The 25,088-nt window shown below is 44.0% G+C and overlaps 1 protein-coding gene across 1 annotated transcript; it reads left to right on the top strand.

Moving 5' to 3' along the window:
* Window positions 1–1,266: 1,266 nt before the first annotated feature.
* Window positions 1,267–23,898, top strand: LOC144299621 (nebulin-like). Its single transcript, XM_077875013.1, has 9 exons — window positions 1,267–1,401; window positions 1,706–1,810; window positions 2,440–2,544; window positions 3,540–3,646; window positions 11,476–11,602; window positions 11,700–11,804; window positions 12,647–12,758; window positions 20,555–20,661; window positions 23,757–23,898. Exons 1-7 carry the CDS (start codon window positions 1,267–1,269, stop codon window positions 12,650–12,652), a joined length of 690 nt encoding a protein of 229 aa, XP_077731139.1. The 3' UTR covers window positions 12,653–12,758; window positions 20,555–20,661; window positions 23,757–23,898.
* The last annotated feature ends 1,190 nt before the right edge of the window (window positions 23,899–25,088 follow it).

Here is a 25,088-nt window from a genome sequence, read left to right on the forward strand (position 1 = left end):
TGATATTTCCTACCCATTTCTTCTCCCTTCCCTTTAATTCCCTTTCACTATTATTTATATTTCCCAAATGAATGAGACCATATAATGTTTGTCCTTCTCTGATTGACTTATTCCACTCAGCATAATCCCCTCCAGTTCCATCCACATGTGTTTTATATATTATATGTTTGTGTATATTGTAAAAGAAAATCTAAAATTACAATGAGCTATCTAGATATCGTATTAAGGTTTATGAACTTCGGGGATCCCTGGGTGGCGCAGCGGTTTGGCGCCTGCCTTTGGCCCAGGGCGCGATCCTGGAGACCCGGGATCGAATCCCACGTCGGGCTCCCGGTGCATGGAGCCTGCTTCTCCCTCTGCCTGTGTCTCTGCCTCTCTCTCTCTCTCTCTGTATGACTATCATAAATAAATAAAAAATATATTTAAAAAAAGTTTATGAACTTCAACCCTTTATGCCCAGAATGTTCTTAAGTAAAGCCTTTTATTGTAAAATTACCTATAACCTTCATTGCAGTCCTAAGAAGCTAGTTCTCTTTCAGAAGTTAACCTCCTTTAGAGACTTTTACCTCTTAATTGTGAACCTTTTACATAGCATTTTATTTTATTTTATTTTTTAAAGATTTTATTTATTCATGAGAGACAGAGACACAGGCAGAAGGAGAAGCAGACTCCCCACAAGGAGCCCGATGTGGGACTCGATCCCAGATCCCAGGATCACACCCTGAGCCGAAGGCAGATGCTCAACTGCTGAGCCACCCAGGCGTCCCTTACATAGCATTTTAGATCAGTATTTCTCAAACCCTGTTTTTTACCAGTGAGAATGTTGTATCAAGTACACACACACACACACACACACACACACACAGCTGACGTTTATGTGACTTCCTTCTGACATATGACAGAAGACTATGTACTGCCAAACTAAAGACAATACACTCTGATCTTTTCAATTCTATTCCATTCGTTTAAATGCTAGTGGTCCAATAAAATTTTTCAATGCCTTCTGGCCTAGAGATGCGTATTTAGTAAAAGACTTTGTTAGACAGTATACGGAATTAATTTAATATTTACCAGATCCCACCTGATTGCCATACATTCTTTACCTCGACTTCTCTGGTGTATAAGAAGGATTTAAGAACCAGATTGCCTTGAGACCTTGCACAATTTCCTACATAATTGGCATATTATTTTATCTTCCCAGCACCTATATAAATCAGTTTATGAAAAGAACAAGATGAGAATCCACATCGTGCCTGACATGGTGGAATGGTTACTGCTAAGGAATCTCAGAAGAAAGGCAGTGAGATTGATTACTGCCTACACCTCTGTGAGTGGATTTGCCACCCTGACTTGCAAGTCAACAGCCACATCAGGAAAGTCACAGATCAGATCTACAGCAACGTAAGCCCACTGCTTGTGAAGGTCCCCCGCGCTGCCTCCACATGCCCATCCTGAGGGGAAGCAGACCCACCTGCATGTACCCTGGCCTTCTTCCAGCGTTGCTGTCCTCTGTACCCATGGGTCTGTCCCTGGAAGCAGGGCTCTGTGTGCCAGTGTTTTCATGGCACCCACAGCCTCATTGCATAACACCTTTCGAATGTCATTCGATAAAGTCCTCCCAGGCCCACTGGGTGTCTGTGTTTTTGGTGTTTGAGTTACGGTCAGTTTCTTTTTTCTAATTCCCTCTATCCACCGCAATCTTTAGATTGTATACAAGGATGACCTCAACTGGCTAAAAGGCATTGGATGCTACATCTCGGACATTCCTGAAATTCTTCATGCCAAGCATGCTTATGTTCTATGTAACCATGTGAGTTTGCCCTATCTTATGGTTTTTTTTTTAAAGTGTATTTCCTTTTCTACGTAGTCTAAGTCAAAGGGGGAGTTATGTACATTGTCACAGACCAGCTATGTCTTAAATGGTGTTGAGGATGGCTGATCTGGAGAAGAATGCTAAGGAGCAGGGAACGGCTGTTTCTTGGAATGCGCGTAGCTCTCTATTCAACAACACGGTCGAGCTGTCCTGTTGTCCTTCCCTGGAACCTCTCTCTACATTTGGACTATTTCAGATCTATCAAGCACATGATTCTCCTATTAGGGAAATCTCACTTGTGAGGTGTTTGTGACGCTATAGACAGGACCTATTTATAAAGAGAGAATTTGCTAAGCAAATTAACACTGTAATAAAGGTTTCAGTAAAAATGCGTAAATGTTCCTAGAAGAGCAGTTGTCAAGCCTGCTAGAAGGCTCTAGAAGCTCCATAGGACTATAAGCATCGATTATGCAGATTGTCCTAAAATTCAAATGCCTCCTGGTCGATTGAATATGTGCTAATGAAAGTAAATGTCATGAGTTAAAAGCAACCAAACCCTCCATGAAAGCAGCAATTTCTAGAACCGTAAACGGTCTACCACAGGCTTCTTTTATTCCTCTTGGCAGATCAAGTACAAATCTCACACACAGAAGACCAGGAATGGCTACAAGTTGGTCACAGACACACAAGTCTATGTGCAGGCTGTGAAAAGTGGGAAACAACTGAGTGATGTAAGTCCCCGTGGGGAAGTCGTGTGGACAGTAATAAATGGGGCCACCACTCAAACAGAAGTGGCAAAAAAAAAAAAAGAAAAGAAAAAGTAAGTGGCTTTTGCTAACTGGGAGACCAGAGTTAGTGTCCTAGATAGTACTTATGGTTCTGCTCATATTTCCTAAAACCTGGTGTGTTCAATCAGTTCCCAAGGTGGAGGTAGAAATGCTATAACTATGGAATACTCAGTGTTTTAGAGTTTTTTGCTTTAAAGTTGTTTTTTGAGGCCTCGTGTCAAGAGCAGCAGTTGTATCTTGCTGGTCAGCCCTCTGGAAAATTAGAGCTGGTCATGGCAGGGTGAGGAGGGGGCAGGCCGTGCAGTGAGCGGTGTGGGTTTCGTGGGGCCCCTCGTCCGTGGTCTGGGAAGGCCCGGTGCCCAAGCCTCGGCCCCATGCCACATCCACTCTCTGACTTGGGGGGCAGAGCCAGCACACGGCTGCTCTTTTATTTTCTTTTAACTAAGCCCGCAAATTAGTAAGTAAATATCAAATCCCACCAGCGAGTTAGAATGTAAAAACCCATTGTTTTGAAACTTAGAGCCGTACCATAGCCGCTGTTCCCTCCCTTTGCTGAGCCATGTCCTCTGCTTCTCTCATGCTGCGGGGTCCACATGCCTGCGAGCCTGTGGACAAGACAATGATGGATCAGTTGTTGAGGCAAAGGGAAACCTACCTACCTACTTCCCTTCCCCTTCCCCTTCCCCTTCCCCTTCCCCTTCCCCTTCCCCTTCCCCTTCCCCTTCCCCTTCCCCTTCCCCTTCCCCTTCCCCTTTCCCTCCCTCCCTCCCTCCCTCCCTCCCTCCCTCCCTCCCTTCCTTCCTTCCTTCCTTCCTTCCTTCCTTCCTTCCTTCCTTCCTTCCTTCCTTTAAGAGAGACTTAGGTTTCCATTTACTTTGCTTCTTTCCAATGATGCTGCTGTGATCAGAATCAGCTGACCCCTCTTCTATCTGACACAGGCCATCTACCACCATGACTACATGGATAGCGTCAGAGGCAAGGTGGCTGCAACTATGAAAACCATGGAACTGGATGGGCCCTTCATGCACACAAGCTCCAGAGTGAGGTGAGCAGTGAGAACCCAGTGCAGGGGGCAGCAGAAGTCTAAGCGGCGGCCTCCGAGGGCCAGGCCACTGGCTTTTGCAGAAACCTCCTTGGCTTGTGCTTTATCTCAGCCTGACCTTCTCAGTTGTCAATGCTATTCCATTCACCTGAGTTAAAAAACAAAGAAAAAACCCAAACAGTACACAGTCTGTCTTCCCTCCTGGTTGGTGGGATTCTTACACCACGCAAGCAATGGGCATTCTTAGAGCAACATTGCATTTACATTTACAAGATACGAGGGAGAAAGAAAGCCAACCTTTCTCAAACAACTTAAAACCAAGATGACAAAGAGAAGACACATAATCATAAGGGACTACTAGTAGTAAGAGAAAGGGCTAGAAATTACTGTTGGAATTCAGAAGAGAAAGACCTGGATTCCACTCACGTACTTAATATCCCTTTTGGGTGTTACCTGCTCAGGCAACATTGGTTTCCCTCTTTGATGTCACTCTCCTGTACTGAATATTGAAAAACATTTGCTCTTTGATGTCTCTGATACTATTCCTACTCCTGGATCTCCCCCCCAAAGACAGGCTATTTAGGATCATGGTCAGAAACTCCTTTCCCCCATCTGCCAGGGATTGGGGAATCGTGACCTCTTCATGGCCTGACACTGTGTTTATTGGAGGAATGGGGTTCCAGGGATGTGCCTTATCATTATGACTGTCTCCGGGACTGTGATGATGTGAATGCCACCTAAGGGTTCACGACACAGGCGGCACTGACTGCCTGTTCTCTCTACTGCTCCCGTTTTCTTGCTCGATTCCATGCAGGTAATTGGGCATACGTTCAAAACATAGAAGAATTATTTCCTATGGGCCCCTTCACTCATCGTTCACTCGCTCACTCTCTTTTTTAAGGTTTTATTTATTCATGAGAGAGACAGAGAGAGGCAGAGACACAGGCAGAGGGAGAAGCAGGCTCCCTGCGGGAACCCGTTGGGGACTCAATCCCATGACCCAGCGTCACACCCTGAGCACCCCCAGGCATCTCTCTCGCTCTCTGTCTCTCTCTCTTAAAGATTTGGTTTATTTACTCGACAGAGTGGAAGCGAGGGAGCATTAGCGAGGAGGGTGGGGGTCGAGCAGGGAGACTGATGGGCTCAGAGATGTGACCTGAGCCCAAGGCCTGGGCAGTGGAGCACGCAGGCACCTGTCGGTTTCGAAGCAGGGGGTCAAGGATGATGCATTAGTTACCTGGCCCTTTGAACTCCTCTGACTCCTCATGACATCGGCCTGGTAAACAAGAACACGCTGCATCCCGACCGAAAGCCTGGCATGGGCCGCGTGCGATGCGCATGACTCAATGGGCCCCGGCGCAGCCTGACCCCTCGCCCTCCACAGGACCTGTACCCAGGTGCCGGCCGACGTGACCAGCGCACAGGATACCGGCTCCCTGGTGACACAGCCGCCTTCCAGCATTCCAGGGAAAAGCACTACCAGATCACCTATGTAGGTGCCTCCCCGCACCATGGCCTGCCAGGGGAGGGGCACTGACCTGGGCCCCTGGGGGCCGGGGGTGTGTGTGGAGGCCCCCGCTGAGTGTGGTCATCACGGCGCCTTTGCCTCAAGAAGCGTAGGAGCATCCCTGTGACCCCAGGCACCCCATGGGCGGCTGCAGCTGCCTGGGGACAGGATGTTGTGTGCGTCCCTTGGGCAGACAGGACTGCTTGTGGGCTAGCTGGCTCCGATACTGGCCCCACCACATGCCCTCTGCACACTGAGCAGAAAGCTGGGGGTGAAGGGGCTCCTGCTATCTGGGGCTTCCTAGCCCAGTGGCTCCCACCACCCTGCAGGGATGCTGGGGATGCTAGGGAGCCCCATGCAGGGCAGAGCCCGGGGGCGCTGCACACAGCCTGCAGCCCTCTTCTGCTGCCTTCGGAGTCTTGGGACCCAAGCTTGCCGGCCAGCCAGTACACAAAACCAAAGACCCAAACCTACAGTATCCAAATCAGACACTTGCAGATCCAACCACCTAATATGTCTTTTTTTTCTGGTAAATCCATCTGGAAAGCCACTTGTTGGCCTCAAAAATAGTCGCTCCTCTCTTCCCTGCAGGTCCTAACTTCCAAGCTGTGCTGGGACTAAAAACACAGGCCTTCCCCCACCTAAAATGAATAAACACCGCTCAACACCTCGACATTTAATAGTGAAGCTTGCAAATTCCAAAGATAAATAGAAGATCCTTAAAGCAGCAAGAGACAAGAAATCTCTAACTTTTATGGGGATGAATATTAGATTAACAGCAGACCTCTCCACAGAGACCCAGGCAGGCCAGAAAGGGCTGGCAGGATATATTCAGGGTCCTACATGAGAAGAACATGCAGCCAAGAATACTTTATCCAAGGCTCTCATTCACAATAGGAGAGATAAACAGCTTCCAAGATAGGCAGGAACTGAAAGAATATGTGACCAGGAAACCAGCTCTGCAAGAAATTTTAAGGGGGACTCTTAAAATTCCTCTTGGAGAGGAAGTCCAATGGAACAATCCACAAAAACAGGGACTGAATAGGTATCATGATGACACTAAATTCATATCTTTCAATAGTAACTGAACGTGAATGGGCTTAACGACCCCATACAGAGGCACAGGGTTTCAGACTGGATAAAAAAGCAGGACCCATCTATCTGCTGTCTACAAGAGACTCATTTTAGACAGAAGGACACCTACAGCCTGAAAATAAAAGGTTGGAGAACCACGTACCAATCATATGGTCCTCACAAGAAAGCAGGGGTAGCCATCCTTATATCAGATAAACTGAAATTTATCCCAAAGACTGTAGTGAGAGATGAAGAGGGACACTGTATCATACTTAAAGGATCTATCCAAGAAGAAGACTTAACAATCCTCAATATATATGCCCCGAATGTGGGAGCTGCCAAATATATCAATCAATTAATAACCAAAGTTAAGACATATTTAGATCATAATACACTTATACTTGGTGACTTCAATCTAGCGCTTTCTACACTAAATAGGTCTTCTAAGTACATGTCAAAGAAACGAGAGCTCGAAATGATAGACTGGACCAAACGGATTTTACAGATAACTACATAACTTTATATCCAAATGCAACTGAATACACATTCTTCTCAAGTGCACATGGAACTTTCTCCAGAATAGACCACATACTGGATCACAACTCAGATCTGAACCGATACCAAAAGATTGGGATCATCCCCTGCTTATTCTCAGAGGATGATACCTTGAAATTAGAACTAAATCACAACAAGAAGTTTGGAGTACTTCAAACACGTTAAGGACCATCCTGATAAAAGATGAAAGGGTGAGCCAGGTAATTAAGGAAGAATTAAAAAGATTCATGGAAACTAATGAGAATGAAGATAAAACCATTCAAAATCTTTGGGATACAGCAAAAGCAGTCCTTGGGGGAAATATATCTCAATGCAAGCAGCCATCCACAAATTGGAAAGAACTCAAATACAGAAGTTAACCTTACACCTAAAGGAGCTAGATGAAAAAGAGCAAATAGATCCTACACCCAGCAGAAGAAGAGATTTGACAAATTAACATTCGAGCAGAACTCAATGAAATAGATATCAGAAGAACTATGGAACAGATTAACAAAACCAGGAGTTGGTTCTTTTGAAGAATTAGTAAGATAGATAAACCATTAGCCAGCCCTATTAAAAGAAGAGCGAGAAGACTCATATTAATAATATCATGAATGAGAAAGGAGAGATCACTACAAACACCAAGGAAATACAAACAATTTTAAAAACATGAGAAGCTATACGCCAATAAATTCAGCAATCTATAAGAAATGGACGCATTTCTGGAAAGCCGCAAACTACCAAAACTGGAACTGGAAGAAATAGAAAAACTGAACAGGCCAGGGAGGAAATTGAAGCAGTCATCAAAAACCTCCCAAGACACAAAAGTCCAGGGCCAGATGGCTTCCCTGGGGAATTTATTCCAACGTTTAAAGAAGAAACCAAAAAAAAAAAAAAAAACCCATACCTATTCTACTAAAGCTGTTCAGAAAGATAGAAATGAAATACATCCAAGCTCGTTCTACGAGGCCAGCATCACCTTAATTCCAAAACAAGACAAAGACCCCACCAAAACGGAGAGTTATAGACCCATACTCCTGATGAACATGGACGCAAAAATTCGCAACAAGATACTAGCTAATAGGATCCAACAGTACATTAAGGAGATTATTCACCATTACCAAGACGGAAGTATCCCCGGACGCAAGGCTGGTTCAACACTCATAAAACAATGTGATTCATCATATCAGAAAGACAAAAAACAAGAACCATATGATCCTCTCAATAGATTCAGAGAAAGCATTTGACAAAATACAGCATCCATTCCCGATCAAAACTCTTCAGATTGTGGGGATAGAGGGAATATTCCTCAACATCTTAAAAGGCATCTACGAAAAGCCCACAGCACATATCATTCTCAATGGGGAAGCACAGGGAGCCTTTCCCCTTAGATCAGGAAGAAGACAGGGATGTCCACTCTCACCACTGCTATTTGACATAGTCTTAGAAGTCCTAGCCTCAGCAATCAGACAACAGAAAGAAATAAAAGGCATTCAAATTGGCAAAGAAGAAGTCAAACGTTCCCTCTTTGCTGATGACATGATACTCTACATAGAAAACCCAAGAGACTCCACCCCAAGATTGCTAGAACTCATACATCAATTTGGGAGCATGGCAGAATACACAATCAATGCCCAGAAGTCAGTGGCATTTGTACACGCTAACAATGAGACTGAAGAAAGAGAAATTAAGGAGTCAATCCCATTTACAATTGCACCCAAAAGCATAAGATACCTAGGAAGAAACCTAACCAAAGAGATAAAGGATCCACACCCTAAAAACTACAGACCACTTCTAAAATAATTTGAGGAAGACACAACGAGATGGAAAAATATTCCATGCTCACGGATTGGAAGTATTAATATTGTGAAAATGTCAACGTTACCCAGGGCAATTTTCATGTTTAATGCAATCCCAGCAAAATACCATGGACTTTCTTCAGAGAGTTAGAACAAATTATTTTCAGATTTGTGTTGCATCAGAAAAGACCCCTAATAGCCAGGAGAATATTAAAAAAGAAAGCCATAGCTGGGGGCATCACAATGCCAGATTCCAGGTTGTACTACAAAGCTGTGGTTATCAAGTCAGTGTGGTCCTGGCACAAAAGCAGTCACATAGATCAATGGAAAAGAATAGAGAATCCAGAAGTGGACCCTCAACTTTATGGTCAACTAATATTCGACAAAGTAGGAAAGACTATCCACTGGAAAAAAAGACAGTCTCTTCAATAAATGCTGCTGGGAAAATTGGACATCCACATGCAGAAGAACAAAACTAGACCACTCTCTTGCACCATACACAAAGATAAACTCAAAACAGATGAAAGATCTAAATGTGAGACAAGATTCCATCAAAATCCTGGAGAACATGGGCAACACCATTTTTGAGTTCGCCCACTGTGACTTCTTGCAAGATACATCCACGAAGGCAAGAGAAACAAAAGCAAAAGTGAACTATTGGGACTTCATCAAGGTAAGAAGCTTTTGCACAGCAAAGGATACAGTCCACAAAACTAAAAGGCAACCTACAGAATGGGAGAAGATATTTGCAAATGACATATCAGATAAAGGGCTAGTATCCAAGATCTATAAAGAACTTCCTAAACTCAACAGCAAAGAAACAACCAATCCAATCATGAAATGGGCAAAAGACAGGAACAGAAATCTCACAGAGGAATACATAGACATGGCCAACACGCACATGAGAAAATGCTCTGCATCACTTGCCATCAGGGAAATACAAATCAAAACCACAATGAGATACCACCTCACACCAGTGAGAATGGCGAAAATTAACAAGGCAGGAGACTACAAATCATAGGATGTGGAGAAAGGGGGAACCCTCCTGAACTCTTGGTGGGAATGTGAACTGGTGCAGCCACTCTGGAAAACTGTGTGGGGTTCCTCAAAGAGTGAAAAACAGATCTTCCCTACGACCCAGCAATTGCACTGCTGGGGATTGACCCCAAAGATACAGAAGCAGTGAAATGCTGGGATGCCTGCACCCCAATGTTTATAGCAGCAATGTCGACAATAGCCAACCTGTGGAAGGAGCCTCGGTGTCCATCGAAAGATGAATGGATAAAGAAGATGTGGTCTATGTATGCAATGAAATATTCCTCAGCCATTAGAAATGACAAATACCCACCATTTGCTTCAACGTGGATGGAACTGGACGATATTATGCTGAGTGAATTAAGTCAGTCGGAGGAGGACAAACATCCTATGGTCTAATTCATTTGGGAAATATAAAAAATAGTCAAAGGGAATAAAGGGGAAAGGAGAAAAAACGAGTGGGAAATATCAGGGAGGGAGACAGAACATGAGAGACTCCTAACTCTGGGAAACGAACTAGGGGTGGTGGGCGGTGGTTGGCGGTGACTGCGTGACAGGCACTGACGGGGGCACTTGATGGGATGAGCGCTGGGTGTTATTCTCTATGTTGGCAAATTTAACACCAAGAAAAAATTTTTAAAAAACATAAAAACACACGGTTTCCCTTTTATTTTCATAGCTGCCTGCCAGCAGGTTTTTCTAGGCAACACTGAATTTTATTCCTCTCTGCACCTGGCTTATATAGCCAAGAAAATAATTGCCAAGGTCCTGTTTACTGGTGACATTTTGTCCCTGACTTTTTCTTGTACTTAATCCATGGAGAGTGATTTTCAAATGTAAGCAGCAGCTCCTTCCTGTGTGAGGAATGTACAGCTACTCTTTGTGACCCAGCAGCGAACTCGTTCTGACTCTGCCTTCCCAGTACAAATACAGAGAAGAGTGGGAACACATCAAGGCACACAGATACACACTTGGCCCTAAAGAAATCCCATTTGTCCATGTCCAGAGGGTGAACAATGTTACCAGTGAGGTACAGTGAATGTTGATTCTGCGGGGGGGGGCGGGGGGGTATTGAGTTTCAGAGGCCATGGCTTTGTACTATATGTTAGTTAGAAATCTCTGTATCATCAAGGAATGAGAGGGTCCTTTTTGTTACCATTTTGGTGTTTGTATCCATCGGTGACGTCTTTTTGTATTTGGCAATGCCATTGTCAATCCCAATTCACAGATTATGATGTAAATTAATTCCTTTTTTGAGATTCGTTATGAAACATTTACTAATGAATTTGCATTTTAGTCTAATTCGTGACCCTGGTTTTCTATATACATGGTTGGCCTGTATATCTGACCATATCCAACCATCTGATAGAATGTGGAAGACTTTATGCTCAGAATTCTTCACCTAACTAAAATAAGTACCATTTCCTCTTTTTTCCTGTCAGACACTTCCTTGATCCTTAATTGCTCCTCTAATGGCTCTTTGTGTAGAATATTTGATTATTGATTAGTCAACAGTTGCCCTCATCTTCCCACACTAAATACCTGCAGTGGTTTTGCTTCCAGTGTAGAGATAGTGTCGACAGTTTTTTTTTTTTTTTGGAGTTCAATTTGCCAACATAGAGCATAACACCCAGTGCTCATCCCATCAAGGGCCCCCCTCAATGCCTGTCACCCAGTCACCCCCACCCCCCACCCACCTCCCTTTCCACCACCCCTTGTTCGTTTCCCAGAGTTCGGAGTCCCTCATGTTCTGTCTCCCTTTCTGATATGACCCACTCATTTTTTTCTCCTTTCCCCTTTATTCCCTTTCACTATTTTTTATATTCCCCAAATGAATGAGACCATAAAATGTTTGTCCTCCCTGATTGACTTATTTCACTCAGCATCATACTCTCCAGTTCCATCCACGTGTATGGACAATTGTACCACAGACTGAAAGACAAGATTCACACAACTCCTGATACACCTGAAATCCGCCAAGTCAAGAAGACACAAGAGGCTGTCAGTGAGGTGAGTATTTTCTTAAGAGAGAGGGCAGGCTGTGGCACCCCGGGAGGAATGTCAGCCATGCGGTCTCTGATGTGTGTGTTTTGGGCCATTTTTTCAGTTGATCTACAAATCAGACTTCTTCAAGATGCAAGGCCACGTGATCTCACTGCCTTACACACCCCAAGTGATCCGTTGCCGCTACGTGGGAGACATCACCAGTGACGTAAGCATCTCGTCTGGGTCTTTCAGAAAAGCTCATACCAAGGGGCTGTGTACATGTAAGCCAACTGGTGATCTTTGAACTGCCTGCTGCATTGAGTCCTTCTACACTGGGTATACAGCTTGGAGGTGAAATTGTGTGGAAGCGGGACCCCGCATTTCTCCAACCACGGAAACAGTAGTAGGAAGAACGTTTAGGAATTACAAGCATTGCTGGCCACCACTCTGAATTCAACACTGAACCATGACCGGCCCCTCACCCTACCTCGTCTCGTCCTGGGTCCCATGTAGTATCCTTCTCCTGCTCATCCCCATGCCCATACTCATTAGCAACTTCCTCCTCCCATGTTTGTTTCTCCTTAAATGTTTCCATCTCCTGAAAGGCCACTCCATTCAATCCATGCTTTCCTCCCATCAGTATAAGAACAACAAATAGCAATATTTTCCTTAGCTCAGGATTAAATTTAAAAACCTGTGATTCATTTGAGTGCAAGCCAACTAAGAGTATAGGGTGGACGTGTTCAACCAAAATGAAACCTGTATCAACATGAAGGTCTCACTACTCTTATTGGTTCCTGGTTTGCATTTAATCCTGGCCAGCTTTATTTCTGTTTCTGCCACACAGATTTAATATAAGGAGGACTTGCAGATCCTCGGGACTGGGCTGCTTCCTGTGTGACATTCCTGACATGGTCCGCTGCCGGCACGTGCGCAAGTTCTGGGCGAGTGCACATCTTCATGACACATAGCTACCCTGGCACAGCTTCCATTACCACGTCACCAGCCTCAATATAATTCTTTCAATGACTGATTAACTTGTGCTTCTGTTTTCTTTTTTTTCTTTAGGTCTAACTACCTGTACACTGATAAGGCGAGGAAGATGTGAGACAGATACCAAGTGGTGCTTGACACTCCAGAATACAGAAAAGTACAGGAACTGAAGACACAGCTGAGCGAGGTAAGGATGCTGAACCTGTCACTGCAACTGACTTATTCCTCTGTCAAACAGGCAACTGCGCTTAGAAAAAAAAAAAGTCTCCCCTCTGATGTAATTATGGAGTGCCTACCGTGTCTAACTAAGCAAGTCAGTTGACCTTGTTTTGCCTCAGTTTCCTTATTTTGTCCCCTTTTGGTAAGATAAGGATGTTGGTACTTGACTACCTGTGACTGGAGCTGCAGAGAGTTAATTTTATAAATTGGAAAGGCCTATGTTACACTATTGTTGTGGTCTCCAAACCAAATTTATTTAATTTATTTCAAAACTTGCTCTTTAATCCCTGTCATCAGAAACCCTAACCTTGGTGGTGCCATTTGAAAAGTCTTTCATGGCTCCCTGCTCTGCAGCCCACACACCAAATTCTGAACTATTTTGTTTCATTGTCAGTTGGCCTCGGGGCTTCCAGTCTATCACAGCTAGTTGGGTATAGATCTTGTGCTCTCCCCTCCATTCCTCGTTCCTTGAGGGTTGGACCCCGTCTTATTTAGATGTGTGTCCCATAGTGCCTTGGCTGTAATAGATGTCCATGTTGGCCAGTGATTAAATGTGCTTTCTAAAGGTAAGGGCGTTCCACAAATGTAAATGCTTTTCTTATTACAGATGAGTTGGCTATTCTCGTTCAACTCATCTTTGTCGTGTAGCTTCATCAGACTTCACTGAGCGAAGCCACACATTGGCAGTCAGGCCACTTGACTGACTCCCCATTTTCAATAGTTTTAGTGGCTGCCTATTAGGAATCACTTATGCTCTTAGACTTAAAGATGTCCTGGCACACCAAAGGTTGCCTGCAGTGAGGGGGTGGGGGTGTGCAGCTTCCTACACTCCTAGTGAGCTAGCGGCAGAGGGTGATAAGTTCTTTAGCTTTCATAAATGCTAAATTGAGCCCATTTGCTTTGCTGAAAGCTTACCTGCGTCCCTTCCCCTGGCACCAGCACTTAGCCAGGAATGCCTAGGTTCTTGTATCTCAGCAAAGTGCTTCTCTGCACTGGCCATATATTAGAACCACCTGGGAAGTATTTCTAAACTCCCCTTGAGTGGGCTCTGACTCCCCAGCCTCACAGCAGACTTTCTGATTCTCTGCATGTAGGCATCTGCGTGCTTTTAGCTGCTCCATGATTCTAATAATGATTCTAATATGCAGCCAGTGTTGGAAAGCACTGCTTTAAGTAGCACGCCTGTCCTCCAGCTACCACGTCGTAAAACATTGTATGGTAACTTGAGATGGTTATTGGGATCTCTGAAATACCTTTATTTTTCTTGGCTATTTGGATTCAGAATTATTTAAATCTTCCATTTCTCCTTTTCCCAATTCCTGTTAGGATTTTGTGTGTCTTGTGCATCCACATTGAGGAATAAGACTGGCTATCCTTTAGTCATTCCTTTTCTCCCACACTTGCCTCACTGGAACAATGATGTGAGCATGATAAAATACTGAGCCACCTCCTCTATTTTTTAAAAGACTTTGAGAGGATTGGTATTCATTCTTTGAATGTTTGGTAGAATTTAGCAATGAAGCCTTCTGATCTTGGACTTCTGTTTGTTAGGAGGTTTTTGATGATTGATTCCATCTTCTTCCTCATCATTGGTCTGTTTAGATTTTCTATTTCACCATTATTCAGTGTTGGGGTGTTGTATGCCTCTAGGAATTTATCTATTTCTTTCAAGTTGTCCGGTTTGTGTAGCACATCATTGTTTATAGGAATCTCTTTGATACTTTGTATTTTTGTGGTATCCAGTATTCCATCTCCTCTTTCATTCTGAGTTTTTCTCTTTTAGTTGGTGAGTCTAGGTCTAGGTTTGTCGAGTTTGTTTATCTTTTCAAAGAACCAGCTCTTTCATCGATCTTTTCCATTGTATTTTTAGTTTGTATTTTACTTCTTCCCTGATCTTTATTTCCTTCCTTTCTCTAACTTTGGGCTTATTTATTCTTCTTTCTCAAGTTCCTTTAGGTGTAAAGTTGGGCTGCTTTTTGAAAATGTCCTTGTTTTTAGAGGTAGGCATTGTTATAAACTTTCGCCTTAGAACTGCATTCCGTAAGTTTTGGTATGTTACATTTTCATTTGTCTCAAGATTTTTTTTTTATTTCTCTTTTGATTTCTTCTTTGTCCCGTTGTTGTTCAGTATCCTACACTTGAAAAGAATGTGTATTCTGATGCTTTTAGATGGAATATTTTTAAGTATCTGGTCTACTGTATGGCCAATGTTTCCATATCGATTTTCTGTCTGGATAATCTATGCATTGACATAAGTGCGAAATTAGAGTCTCCAGCTATTATTGTATTGCTGTTTCTCTGCTTAGGTCTGTTAGTATTTGCTTTATATATCTAGGTGCTCCTATGTTGGGTGCATATTTACAAATGTTATATGTTTTGTTGAATTGGCTCCTTTATCACTATATGATGCCCATCTTTGTCTCTTATTAAAGTCTGTCTTGTCCATATAAGTATAGCTACTCCTCCACGTTTCTTTTGGTTTTCATTTGCACAAAATATCTTTTCCTACCTCTTCACTTCTAGTCTCTCTGTGTCCTTACATATAAAGTGAGTCTCTTGTAAGCAGCATACAGATAGGTCTTAATTTTTATTTTATTTTTTAAAGATTTATTCACCTATTTTAGAGAAAGAGCAAACAAGCGTGAGCAGGAGGGGCAGAGGGAGAGGGAGAATCTCAAGCAGTTTCTGTGCCAAGCATGTAACCTGACTTGGGGTTCAATCCCACATCCCTGAGATCATGACCTGAGCTTAAACCAAAAATCAGATGCTTAACTGACTTTGCTACCCAGGTGCCCTGGTAGATTTTGTTCTTTAATCCATTTCGCCACTCTGTCTTTTGATTGGGGAATTGAGTCTATTTACATTTTGACTAGTTATTGATTATGTATTATAGGCTTAGTGCTATTTTATTAATTGTTTTCTGGCTGTTCGTATAGTCTTGATCTCTTCCTTTCTTCCTCTCTTGCTCTCTTCCTTTGTGCTTTGATTTATTTTAGTGGTATGCTTGTATTTCTTTCTTTTCATCTTTTGCATATTTCCTATAGGTTTTTCCTTTATGGCTATCGTGAAGCAACTTCTATAACAGTCTATTTAAGTTGATAACAACTTAAGTTTGATCCCATTGTAAAGCTCAACATTATTTCCCCCCATGTTTTATGTTCCTGATGTCACATTTTACATGTTTTTCTTTTGTGTATCCCTTACTTAATTGTAATCAGTTATTTTTATTATTTGTCTTTTACCACATATGCACCTTTCCAGTGAGAACTATTCTTCATATGTGTTCTAAACACTAATTAGCACCCTTTCTTTTCAATTGAAAGAAATCTCTTTAGCATCTCTTGGGTTGTTTCTGCTTTTTTTTTTCTTTAACATCCTTTGTAAGGCTGTATTAATGGTGAGAAAGTCCTTTAGCTTTTGCTTGTTTAGAAAAGTCTCTCTCCTTCACTTCTGAATGATAACTTTGCCAAGTAGACTAGTGTCGGTCAGAAGATTTTCTCTTTCAGCCGTTCGAATGTATTGTGTTACTCCCTCTGGTCTGCAAAGTTTCTGCTGAAAAATACCTGATACTCTTATGGCGGGGGGGGGGGGCCGCAGGGAGAGGCGTGTGTTCTATTGTATGTAACGAATTATTTTTTTCTTGGTACTTTTAATGGTTTCTTCTTGTCTTTAAATTTAACATTTTAATTATTATGTGTCTTGGTGTTTATTTCTTTGGGATCCCCTAATTTGAAACCCTCTGTGCTTCCTAGATCTGGATGTCTGTTTTTTTTCTCCTGGTTAGGGAATTTAGTATTTCAGCCATTATTTTTTCAAATAAGATTTCTGTCCCTTTCTCTCTTTTTACTTTGGGAAGCCCTATGATGCAAATGTTAGTCCATTTTATGCTATCCACAAGTTTATAAGGCTATCTTCACTTTTTTTTTTTCATTCCTTCTCCTTTGCTGTTCTGATTAGGTGAGCTCCCTGTCTTATCTTCAAGTTAATTGATCTTCTGCCCTATCTATAATTTTCTGTTGAAACCCTCTAGTGTATTTTTCAGCTCAGTTTTGTATTATTCAGCTCTGTGTCTTCTATTCCATAGTTTCCTATATTTTCCATCTTCTTGTGACATTCTTACTATGTTCATTCATTCATTCATGAATGAATACTGTAGGTCATTCAACAACCTGCGTTCCTTTTTAGCAGCTCTATTGACCACTAGATGTGTGTCAGACCTAAGACCTACCCCTCAGGCCAAAGATCTAGGACAAGAAAAGAGGCCTCCTGCTCAGAAAGACTGGGAATTTGCCCGAGTATGCTGTCTGTGCAGTGCCTTTGGGGTGGTAGCCTGCTAAAAACTGTCCTTCCAATTACCATAGTCCTGTGGAACTCAGGAATACAAGCCCCCCAGGCTACCAGTGACAGGCAATCAAGGGGTATCCCCTGTGGCAGCTGCATAAACCAGGGACCAGGTGTGTAGAAATCTTCCTTCCAGGATATATTGGCACTGTGAAGCACACCAGAGGGTTAAAGACGATGATAGAATATGTCCTCTAAATTCTCTGAAAAGGATTATAGTCCGCCCCAAGATGCATTTTTAATTAGAAGCCTGCCCCTCAAGCTGCAGTCACAACGATTAGCTAACACGCCTCCTTTACAGGAAGACTGAGCTCCTGACTCTGTTTTCTCTAGCTATGCCCTGGGGGGTGGTTGCTATTGAAGAACTCTTTCTCCATTGGTTACAGTCCTAGGGGACCCACAAGAGTAAGCCATACCAGCCACCAGACCTAGATCTTAGAGGGGTGTCTCCTGGTTACAGTTTTAAAAATCAGACCCCAGACAGGGCTATGAGCTCCTTTCTGGGTGTTCTTTGTTATAAGAGTTTCATGGGATCAAGAGCACAAGCTTCCTTGACCTTCAGAGCCAAGTGACTAAGAGGTGTCCTGTAGGAGGCAGCTACAAATATCAGAATGAATGAAAGTTTGCCCTTTGTGACAACTTGAATGGACCTCAAGGGCATAAGCAATGTGAACTATGCAGACAGAAAAAGACGAATATCATATGACCTTTCTCATATGTGGAATTAGAATTCTTTCTGAGCGGGATCCCTGGGTGGCACAGTGGTTTGGCGCCTGCCTTTGGCCCAGGGCGCGATCCTGGAGACCCGGGATCGAATCCCACGTCGGGCTCCTGGTGCATGGAGCCTGCTTCTCCCTCTGCCTATGTCTCTGCCTCTCTGTGTGTGTGTGTGTGTGTGACTATCATAAATTAATTAATTAATTAATTAAAAAAGAATTCTTTCTGAGCATTAAGATATGATTAGATCAGAGCCTTAAGTAAATCTCCTTCTCAGACTTGTGAAAGATGAATGAGTGGTCCAACGGAGGAGGTGTTTTGGGAGGCTTTTGAAGATGTGTTGAGAAGAAATGATATAAGAGGCCGAACTAGGGCTGTATCTGTGAAAAAGGAGAAGGTGGGTCAGACTTAAAGGCTGTCACAAAGTTAGGAGCCCCGAACTCGTGATCATTTGTTGTGGGAATGAGGGAAAAGTCTAGGATGACTCCCCCAAGTGTCTGGTCTGCATGACGGGGAGATCAAGGAGTCTTTTAGCAAGGTAGAGAAAATAGATAAGGAAGCAAATTTGGGCTGGAGATGGAGATAATATAAAAAATTCTGCATTGAACATGGTTAAGTTCAGAACATTTTTGAAAATTTGGGCCTACGATAGCCAAACTGTGGAAGGAGCCTCGGTGTCCAACGAAAGATGAATGGATAAAGAAGATGTGGTTTATGTATACAATGGAATATTACTCAGCTATTAGAAATGACAAATACCCACCATTTGCTTCAACGTGGATGGAACTGGAGGGTATTATGCTGAGTGAAGTAAGTTAGTTGGAGAAGGACAAACATTATATGTTCTCATTCATTTGGGGAATATAAATAATAGTGAAAGGGAATATAAGGGAAGGGAGAAGAAATGTGTGGGAAATATCAGAAAGGGAGACAGAACGTAAAGACTGCTAACTCTGGGAAACGAACTAGGGGTGGTAGAAGGGGAGGAGGGCGGGGGGTGGGAGTGAATGGGTGACGGGCACTGGGGGTTATTCTGTATGTTAGTAAATTGAACACCAATAAAAAAAAAAGAAAAGAAAATTTGGGCCTGACTTAGGAGAAACACTGGATATATCCATTTGGAAATCCTCCATCTCACATTAATGATTGAAGTCACAGGAACAGACGAGATTACCCAAGGGGAACGTATCCGGTAAAAGAAGCCAACCCTGACTCCAGCTAGTGGCAACCTTGGGGAAGGGCAGAACCATAGATGGAGGAGTTCCTAGGAAGGCCACTTAGGAGAGAGCACCAGGATGGGGAGCAGGGAAGAACATTTTCAGGAATGAAACAGCTGAGCAGTTTCAGTTGCTACAGAGAACCTTTCTTGCATTTGGTCGTTGTGAAGTTTTTGGCAGTCCTAAGGACAGTGACTACCTTGGTGTGGTTGCACGGAAGCCATACTGTTACCTTGAGAAATTAATTAAGGAGAAAAAGAAGAAATACGTAGTCGGCTTGGCTGTGAAAGGTAGAAAGAAACAAAATCATTGGTAGAGATTGGAAAAGGCTTAGTGAAGGAAGGGAGCAAACTTTGTTTGCAGATGAAGGACTGAAGAAACAGGAAGGTCGAAGATATAGAGAAGATATAGAGGGGAAGCGGATAATTGCTGGCAGAGGCTCCTAGAATGGGACAGGGGAGAGCAGGACCCAAGAACACAGTAGGAGGCTTGAATCATGGGCAAGCTACAGAATGTGTCTTCGTTTGACACAAAGGAGAAAAGAAAAGAAAAAAAAGGATAAAAGAAAGGGAGGGCTAAGGAGGTAAATATATTATTGGTTTTTTGAGCAGCAACCAAGATTGTTGCAGTAGGACAGTAGGACAATCCCCGATTTCTCTATGAAGTAAGCAGTAAAGGCATCTCTCAGCAGAGACCATAACATGCAAATAAAGCAGAAATAATGATAATGACTATTTTATGTCCAGGTATTGTACAGGGCTGCAGGCAAAAAGCAGAAGTCAGTCTTCACCTCAGTTCCTGATACTCCTGATCTTTGAAGAGCCAAGCGAGGGTAGAAGCTTCAGAGTCAGGCGAGATTCATAAGCAGAGCCTCACAAACCTGCAGCGCTGGCGTCACAGTGGGTGGTTATGTATACTTGCCCACTGCAGCCCAGCAACAGATTGTCACACTGGGTTGTCCTTGATGCAGCCTCGTGGCCCTTAACTTCAAGCAGTTCTCTTTGGGGCCATCATAACTGTGGCTGTGTTTTACCTAAGCAAGCAATACCACGTCTGTCTTTCTAAATCGTGTACAACTTTCGTCATTGGGTGGATGAACGGTCTGTGGACCGAACTGCTTGATTCCTTCTGTAGGACCCATCTATTGTTCGTGACCACTTTTATGCATTCAGACAAAATGGGGGGAGAATGTGTTGAGAGCTTTGTTAGAATCCTCTCATTCTTCCATCAGCATTCTTTATCACATGGATTTAGATCAGGCCACACTCAACAGTAAGGGTATTAGGTGACTCGGATGTGTGTGTATGTGTTTCCGAATGTGAAACAGAGGGAAACAAATGAAAAGAAATGCATATCATACGTGAAAACATCAGGACGAAAACAAGGAGACACTCCCATTTAAGGGTTAGAAGTGAATGAAAATGACTGAATACTAAATAACAAATGTTTTGTCTCTATAACATCTGATCCCTATTCTCTGATCATTTAGTATCTTTATGTTGAACTTGCCACCAAAGAGAGACCCCACCATCATGCTGGGAAACAGACCAAAGCCCTGAAACACGCTAAAGACGTAAAGGATATATGGTCAGTGAGGTAAGTTGGGAATTTGGCACCGAGGTACACTGGGTTAAAGAAAAATATCCTGGGGTGCCCGGGTGGCTCAAATGGATCGTGGAAACAACACCACTGAAACAACAAAAGGCACCAACAGTATCAGTCGGGCACGGGAGCCAAGAATGATGCTAAGAGATGCTAAAAGCCTGTTGTTTTTCTCATTGGTCCTCTCAGTTAGCAAAGCTAGGACCCCTTCTTATAATTCCTTGGTAGCATTTGCTAGGGACTCCTGAGAAGTCATTGCTATTTATCCATAAAGTCATGGTCTTGGAGTCAGCCAAACATGGTTTCAAATCCTGTTGTTGTCACCTGCCCACTATGACTCTATATGATTTACTTAATATCTCTGAGCCTCTGTTTTCTTATATGTGGACTATGGTTAAAAATCACGATAATTAAATTAGGTGGAACAAGGTATCATATATAACATTCCTGGCACAGAGATGGGCTCTTAGTGGACACTCAGAAAAAGTTCGTTCCCTTTCTTCTCTTGACCACCTAAATCGTGAGAATGACACATTGGTTAGAATTAGGAGGGGACGGGCTTTCATCTCCCATACCACATGATCAAGGACGCAGCTGGCTTTTAATGATAATGAGATTACCTGTTGGTAAAGATCTGAAACTAGAGGAGCCTGGGTGGCTCCGGTCATAATATCATGGGTCATCAAGCCCTGAGTCAGGCTTCCTGCTCAGTGGGGAGTCTACTTCTCTCTCCCCCTCTGTGCTCAAGGTCTCTCTCTCTCTCTCTTGTTCTCTGTCTCAAACAAATAGTATCTTTAAAAACATATGAAATGAATCAGTTCAGGGTAGACAGTCCGTTCTTAGCAGCATATTTTTCAGAGCCCACCTACAGATGCACTACACCCATTACCAGAACTGGAATCCCTAGAGGACTGGCTGCACACTGGGACTTAAACTCGGACAAAAGACCAATCAACCTCTCATAACCCCTCAATTTAAGAATATACTGCTCTAGGCTTTCAAGGCATCTTAAAGTCATTAGAGTGATCTCTAAAGAGAAATGTGAATTGAAACAGCAGAATTGAAACAGTATCTCAGTTCCATAATTTTCATTTGGAGCTGAAAGGAGTCTGCTAGTTGGACTAGCACCTTGTCCCCTGACCCTGTGAGACATGTAGATCCCACCCCTGGTGTCTAGTGGCGTGAGATCCAGTGGGCTGAGCACATAGTGCTGGCATCTCCCGAAACATCCAAGGTAGTTAGCATGCTCTTCCCTAAATGTATAATGCGCATGTGTGCTGCTCAAAGCTGCACTGTACCAACACACCAAGGCACTGGTTCTCTATTGTTGGGGGCCAGGGGCAGACCATTTTGCTTCAAATAGAAGCTGAGAGAGTTGTATACTACCCTCAAAGTCCATCCCCTAGGATAATTTTAGTCTTCTTGTGACATCCCCAATCTTTATCACTTCAAGGATAATTTGAACGAGCCTTCTCTACATCACCCCTCTCTGGGGTGGTCACTAAGTGAAATTGGCCCCAGGGCTCCTTACACCCCAATGGACAGCCCGACCCTACTCCTAGTCCTCTCTCCTACCAGTACTGATAACTCTAACCTTAAAAATAGTCCAATGTAACAAGGATGGTATCTGGCATTGAGTTTGGCTTTTCTACGGTGTCTGTCTCCCCAAGTGGAGCTAAGCAACTTTATGGGATTATTCATGTGAAAACTAAAGTTACGATGTCAGAGAAAAGACCGCTTTAATTATGGGTTGGTTCAGCTACCCAAAAGACTTGAGGTTGAAAACCGACTGCTCAGAGAAGTACTCATCTTGTGTAAATGGGATTAATCTTCTGTGACATTCTTAAAGTTAAGAGATGTCATCTCTTGAAATACCACAAAGATCAAGATTATAAAATAAAATTTCAGGACTGCCTCATGGAGAAGGTATTTTGATACTTGGAGTTAGAAACTAAATCTTTGTCCTCTTTCCATGTACATTAATAAGTCTTTGGCTCCACAAGATTGTTTACTTTTTTTCTCCTCCCAATCAGCTTTTCGTTTGCTTGCTTGAGTTTTATCTATCTATTTATTTTAAGGGTTTTATTTTTTTTATTTTTTTCATAATAAATTTATTTTTTATTGGTGTTCAATTTGCCAACATACAGAATAACACGCAGTGCTCATCCCAAGTGCCCACCTCACTGACCGCCACCCAGTCACCCCCACCTGCCGCCTTTTTTTTTTTTTTTGCAATTTGGGATATTCTTATTATTTAAAAGGCCTTACAAATAAAAGCAGAAACAATCACATTAATCAAGTGTATTAACTCATAGTTCTATTAATAATCATTAAAATTGTGTGAGGAATACATTAATAAACATTGAAAATGATAGTATTTTCCCTGCTGTGACATTGTCAAAGAAAATAAGGAAAGTAAGGGTGAGGAGTTACCCAAACTGTCAGAGACTCGGGACTTTCCAACGGGGGTGTGGGGTCAGACAAGACTTGTTGTCCAGCAGCTTCCACTGTATTGCACGCTCTTTTCCCAACCGATGAGTTAGCCAGTGATCTTTTTTACTAGTTGCCAAAATACCAGCTTGTATCGGGATAGGTAAGTGATGGTTATGAGAAGGATCCTGGGACAGCCTCTGGAATCAAGGCAGGCAGACATGTGTCCCAGACGGGAGGCGTTTAGTGGCCACCCTGCAAACAGGTTGGCCCTCGACCATGGGAGCCAGGCCGCCGCTCACTGCGAGGACAGGTCCCCCCAGGGGAGGACCGGAGAGCTGGAGGAGGAACAGCCCCTCCAGCAGACAGGCGGAAAGCCAGGAGGGCTGCTTGCTGAACGCAGTTCCAGGTGGCCAGTCTCACCCCAAAAATGCATGCCTGACAGCCTGTATCATTGCTTCCTTTTCAGAGTGTCCATCATCAGCAGTGATGAGGACCCCCCGCTCTGGGTGTGGTGTCCATCTCCGAGGGTCCCTTTGTCATGTCCTCTGGGATCCATTCTGCTTGTGAGAAGCACAAAGGTCTTTTGTTGTGGAGGCCTGCCATGTCACGTCCAGGGGAACAGATCCTCCAGGCGTGTTTCTTCTCCTTCTGTCCAGGTGCATCCAGTTCACGCCTTTCCAGCCTCTGAGTCCCCACCGAAGCTGCATACCTAGGCCGAGGCATCTCGTGGCTCGCCGTCTCTGAGGACCTCAGGCGAATCTGGAGCTTCTGGGATGAGGTCAGACTGTCCTGCTGTGCTGCTGCGGGAAACATCAGGGGCAGTTGTAGGAGATGGGGTGCTGTGCTGTTTGGGGCAGCTCTACCTAGGAGTCTAGGGTTTCTTGTTGGACCTGCCTTCTGAGGATTTGGGGGTGGAGGTTGCCTGCAAGACGCATGTGTGGCATGAGCAAAGTGAAGCCTCCAGGCCCCCGGGGCTAAATGAAGGCTATATCCCCAGTGTCCCGGGGGCCCCTTCCCTGACTGTGGCCCACTGTGACTGCCGGGTCCTCCTCCTGCTTAGCTGTGCCTTTCCCACTGTCTCGGGGAGCCCTCAACCTGCCCATTTTGTGGAGGAGACTTTGTGCCCATGAGCATTGCAGGCAGCCTGGCAGGGATGATGTGCTCTGGTCTCGCACAGGAAGTGACTTTGCACGGTGCTCACACTGAGGGATGGACATGGGTGAAATTGGGAGTGGACGGCGGGTCCTTCACCCCGATGGCCGCCTGCAGATTGAGAACAATCGATAGAGCCTCACACTCACATGGTGAAACGGTGCATGAGGTTACCCCCCAACATCCTCCAAGGCTTCGCTGAGGCTCAGGAGACCCCGGGAGATGGGCAGCTCCCAATTGAGTGGCAATCCACATGTCCCTGCTTGATGCCCGGGTCTGCTCTGTGCCCCAGGGATGCACCCCTAGTCGAGTTGAGTTGTGCTGCTCGCATGGCCCTGGGGCTCTGTGTGATGTTCACTCATTCCTCAGACACCTGAAGTGTGGGATCAGGCCACCACCCCAACTAATGATGTTCTGGGGCAACCTGTCTGCTGCCATTAGCAGTAGGAAGGGCAGGGCTGGGTCCTGCACAACAAGGGGGTGCACAACTCTGGGGGCCCTCTGCTACAGGGGCGCAGTGCACAGACATTCTTGAGTCCTGTCCCTCCAGGTTCAGCAGCTTCTGCTGGTCATGGCTCAGCCCCCTCAGGGCCTCTATGGGTTGAGTCCCATTCCCTGTAAGATGTACTCAGGTCATCCTTCAGCGCCTGTAGGGATCATGGCCTTCCTCTTGTCTCCTCTTATTGCTCAGCCCAGAAGGGCAGCACCCAGGCTTTTTGGGTGGTTTTCCTGAGGTGCCAACAAGTAGGTCAGGGAGGTGATAGAGAACATGTGCCTGTGTTGCTTCCTCTATTTCTGCCAAACTCACCTTGTTCCTAGTTCCTCCTTTTCTTCCA

Source organism: Canis aureus, chromosome 27 (genome assembly GCF_053574225.1).
Source record: "Canis aureus isolate CA01 chromosome 27, VMU_Caureus_v.1.0, whole genome shotgun sequence".
Taxonomy (NCBI): domain Eukaryota; kingdom Metazoa; phylum Chordata; class Mammalia; order Carnivora; family Canidae; genus Canis; species Canis aureus.

Excerpts from the sequence above, each read along its gene's own strand:
- LOC144299621 (XM_077875013.1), top strand. The coding sequence starts at position 1,267 with ATGGTTACTGCTAAGGAATCTCAGAAGAAAGGCAGTGAGATTGATTAC. Across the intron at positions 1,811-2,439 it reads CTTATGTTCTATGTAACCAT|ATCAAGTACAAATCTCACAC; the intron begins GTGAGTTTGCCC and ends TCCTCTTGGCAG. Across the intron at positions 2,545-3,539 it reads GTGGGAAACAACTGAGTGAT|GCCATCTACCACCATGACTA; the intron begins GTAAGTCCCCGT and ends TATCTGACACAG.